A 4,648-nucleotide genomic window follows, 5' to 3' on the forward strand; every position below is an offset into this window, starting at 1 on the left:
AAATAAATGGTGTAATTAATTTAATTCTTATTAAGAAGAAACATTTTTTTTAATTGTTGTTCAAACTTATAAATTATTTTTTATTTTTTTATATATTTGATAAATTTTAAAATATATTTTAACATTTAAATTTTGGATTGAAGTATTTAAAATATTTATATTTTTAATTACAAATTTAAAAATGATGTGGCATGTAATTTTATTTAAATACACATGCCACCTAGGAAATAAATGACGGAGCCTCATATGACAGATTTTTAAAGTTGGAACCCTCAAATCGCAAAAATGGCACAAGTTATAGCCCCAAAATAGAAATTAGGCCCCTAATAAAATTGCAAGAAAAACATACAGAACGACGTCGTTCGTAGGGCAATACTTCTCCTTGTCTTGAAAGAGAAGAAAGGATCGGTAACTCGATCTGAATCACTTGAGAGATTTGAACAAAAGCAAGCCCTAGCCATCATCATCGTCTTCTTCTTCTCTGATCCCGTCTTTCCAACACAATCACCATGACGAAGCAACAAGCAAACTGGTCTCCTTATGACAACAATGGCGGGTTAGCTCTCTCTCTCTCTCTTTCTTTCCTGTTAGAAACTAAAATGATATCGATTTACCTTTTGCTCTCCCAGGACCTGCGTTGCTATAGCTGGAGCTGACTACTGTGTTATCGCTGCTGATACCAGAATGTCAACGGGTTACAGCATTCTAACCCGCGATTATTCCAAAATCTGCAAATTGTACGGTTACGACTACTTTGTCTGCCTATATAAACTTAAACAATCATCATTTGAGTGTGTTGGAGTTAGGAAATTTCAGTACTTGGCAAGAGACTAGGAAAAACTAACTAAGAAGTGATTTAATTTGTAGTTTGATGATTGGCATTCTTTTAATTCCAGTTAATCTGAACATGGAATGTTAGTTTTGAGTTCATGGTTTAGCATTGAGCTCTTGTGATTTGTGTTCTGATGCAGTGAACCATATTTTGGGTAAAGCTCTTGCAATTTATGAAAAGAAACTAGCAGTGGCATTACCCTGAACATACTTCATTCCCTGTGGAGCAAAACGATTTGTTAGCATTGGACCAGATTATAGTTATTGAGCTTAAAGTTTTGTATACCACCTTATGGATTTCATCTGTATTTTATCATGGTGTTGGTTTAAAATCTAGAAGATTGTTGTTTCTATTATTACTTACTTGTGGGCAACATTATATTGTGATGATTATGAGCTAAAAGACCTTTTCTTTCTAATATGAAAATATGTTTTCTTATAATCGTGCAGAGCAGATAAAGCTTTTATGGCCTCTTCAGGATTTCAAGCCGATGTTAGAGCTCTGCAAAAGGTTTTGGGAGCTAGACATTTGGTAAGTATTCATAGAAGGATAGTGACTTGTTTATTTTGTTTTTTTTCTCTTGTGAAGCAGATGAATTTTAACCTCTTCAGGGTTTCAGGCCGATGTGAGAGCCCTGCTAAAACTTTTGGCAGCTAGACATTTAATAATACTGTTATGTCGGCATGGTTAATTTGAAAATAGCTGCTTAAAAATCTGATAATTTTTTGGGATGTAGTTTTCTTTATTTTTCATTACATCATGATAGGAGGATTCAATCTTCTAGATTATTTATTTTCGGGACAATTTTTACAGGATTAGCCTTCTCAGTTCTCACCTCATCACATGAAAGTGAACAACAAATCTGATTCTATTGACCATCAGTAGCGAGGATTTTCTTGTATTGTTGGGCTCTTAATGTTCTTATAAGTGTTAGTGTAACTGATAATCAAATATTAATGTGGTCAATTTTACCAAGATTTTAGTTAAGAAGCTCACAAAAAATTATTAATGTCTATCTTGTTGGAAATGCATGAATGATGGTCCTCAAGAGACAACATAGTTTTCAAATATAAATTAATTATTAAGGTGAGAAGAGAGAAGATGTAGACAAAGTCCATAAATTCTTTTTTCAAAGGACAAAGAAGCATCTACTCTTTCATCTGAAGCATATAGAGAGGCTTATCAATGTTGTTTAGTTTATGTGATTTTTGATTGTTGAATGTTTGAACCTCTATTGTTTATATCTGTTGCCTCTTTTCAAATCATTTGCACTTTAGATCCTCCAAAACTCTTTTTATCCTTTTGTTGATTGAGGTGAGGGTAGCACTCACACTATTGAGCTTTGGATCAATAGTAGCCACATAATATAATTCTGTCTAATTTGGTACAGCTATTTTTGCAAATAGTTGCTGAGTTGTCATTGATTCCTAGTTGCTATTAAAGCTAAGAATTACTATATTTGTTTCATTATGTTAAAGCCTGCTTATACCTGACTTAATATTAAGTTCTTGTGATTTTCATTATTGTGGAATCTTGACTATGTAATTTTTTTCATATTTGAAGAGTAGCTCAATAATATTAAAAGCATTATGCTCGAATAGTTATACAGTAAGATATGAGATGAGTTGGTAATATCTCACTTTCTATGCAACGAATTTCTTGTTTTGGTGTTGTAGAATCATTCTCTACTAATATTTGTAACTTCTTTCAACTGCTTCCCACTAATATGGGAAATTTGCACAAAATGAAGTTATTTTTCCTTGATTGTTGACAGACTTATCAGCACCAACATAATAAGCAGATGAGTTGCCCTGCTATGGCTCAGTTGCTTTCCAACACACTTTACTACAAACGCTTCTTTCCTTATTATGCATTCAATGTGTTGGGTGGCCTTGATAATGAAGGTACAATGGTGTCATTTTTCTGATTTGATTAAGCTTTTATTATCACCATTCACTACAGGATCACATTTTTTTTAACATATTAGGAATGGGATGTGTATACACTTATGATGCTGTTGGATCTTATGAGAGAGTTGGATATAGTGCTCAAGGTTCTGGTTCTACACTCATTATGCCATTTTTGGACAACCAGCTAAAATCTCCAAGCCCCCTTTTACTACCTGCCAAGGTTTGGATTTTGCTATATTTCATTTGCAAGCAACTACTGCGGACTCCTTTAGTATTCCTATCTATTTGAAATGAATGAAATTTTGCAGGATGCTGTCACTCCTCTGTCTGAAATCGAAGCAATTGATTTGGTGAAGACTTGTTTTGCATCTGCCACAGAAAGGGATATATACACTGTAAGCTCCTACACCTCGTGAATTGTTTTTAGTCCTTTTTTTGGTAAAATGGCTTACTGCCATTTTACAGGGTAACAAAACATGCTTTGAATACAAAAGTCTATCAATCTAAAGTTAAAATTGCTCACATGATAATTAGTTGTCTTGATAACTTATCACTCTCAATTCCCCATTCTTTATAGAGAAGTTAGCACCATTTTTTCTTAGTCTTTATATAACTTGAAACATGAAGATAATTCTATGAACTTTGGAAACAATTGTTTTTTTATTCCAGTTTATGTATCCGGATTTGGATTTAGATGAGAGACAACCAATAAGTTTCTGAATCTACCTCAAACTAAGTTTAGTTTCCAATCGTATTTGGATCCAGATTCAAAAGCAAAATTTGCTGCCATGTAGAACTTGATTTAAGTTAAAGTTGTAATTTAATGCCCAAACAAACTGAAACTTTTTTCTTACTTGTTGAAACTCTTTGTTGGTCAACTGGCAATAAGAAACCACTTCTCTTTATGATTTTTACTTGGTTCTTGCATCTATCTAGTTGGTGATTTGGGTTATTTGTCGCTCAATTTTTTTTGACTTTATGTAAAAATTGTGTTCTCAAGGGAGACAGACTGGAAATATTTGTGGTGAATGCTGCTGGAGTTCGTCAAGAGTTGATGGAACTTAGGAAAGATTGATCATCATCATCTTGGGTCATTGCTTATCAACAAATCCAGTTTCTTTTGGAAGATAGTCTTTTATGGATTTTTATGGAGTATTTTCAAAATTAAAGTGGTTTCTTTGTCATGAGATGGATGGTATGATTGTCAACAGCAATAACATGTTTTAAGTTCTATGAATTTGATGTTGTTTTAATATTCAATATAGAGTCTTCAAAACTAATTATCCTATATGGTTTTTAGGGTGTTCAAGATATAAGGTTATAATCATCATGGGTGATTACTAAATAGTCTTTACATGGTTCCATTTTGTTATAAACACTTAAATTTGTTGAGTATCGAAATGATGTTGATTTAGATGTTAATATGACTCAAATAAACAAACATAACTTAAGTCTTATTTTGACAAAAAAAAAATAGTTCATTTTTAGTTGTAAATATGAAATGATGTTTTATAACTTAAATAAACATAATTTATGAATACTTGATTTTGAGAAATCATTACAATTTTATAGTCTTATTTGACACAATATTTTTCTTAGTTTATTAAAACATTTTCAACTATATTAATGATATATTGAGTAAATAAAAATTTGAATATGTAATCTTGTTAAATTGTAAATCAAATAGTTTGTTACATCATTAAGAAGTCTTAGTCTTAGACATTAATTTTTTCACTAATTTCTAAATTACTATTCCTTTAATAAGTTTTAAAATGTCAAAATTAACACAAATTTGGCATTAATTATAAAATGTTAAAAATAATATTTAATAAAATGGCTGGATTATCAAATTTGGTTTTTGTATTGAGTTGAATTGAGATTTTGATTTTTTTTTAAACTTTAAAAT

The 4,648-nt window shown here is 31.3% G+C and overlaps 1 protein-coding gene across 1 annotated transcript; it reads left to right on the forward strand.

Annotated features, from left to right (window-relative positions):
- The first annotated feature begins 395 nt into the window (after nucleotides 1–395).
- LOC124919448 (proteasome subunit beta type-1-like) lies at nucleotides 396–4,022 on the forward strand. The gene is made up of 7 exons (XM_047459686.1): nucleotides 396–556; nucleotides 630–737; nucleotides 1,282–1,363; nucleotides 2,607–2,736; nucleotides 2,820–2,962; nucleotides 3,051–3,137; nucleotides 3,743–4,022. The coding sequence occupies exons 1-7, from the start codon at nucleotides 510–512 to the stop codon at nucleotides 3,815–3,817; spliced, it is 672 nt and encodes a 223-aa protein (XP_047315642.1). The 5' UTR covers nucleotides 396–509; the 3' UTR covers nucleotides 3,818–4,022.
- Nucleotides 4,023–4,648: the final 626 nt, after the last annotated feature.

Source organism: Impatiens glandulifera, chromosome 1 (assembly GCF_907164915.1).
Source record: "Impatiens glandulifera chromosome 1, dImpGla2.1, whole genome shotgun sequence".
Classification (NCBI taxonomy): domain Eukaryota; kingdom Viridiplantae; phylum Streptophyta; class Magnoliopsida; order Ericales; family Balsaminaceae; genus Impatiens; species Impatiens glandulifera.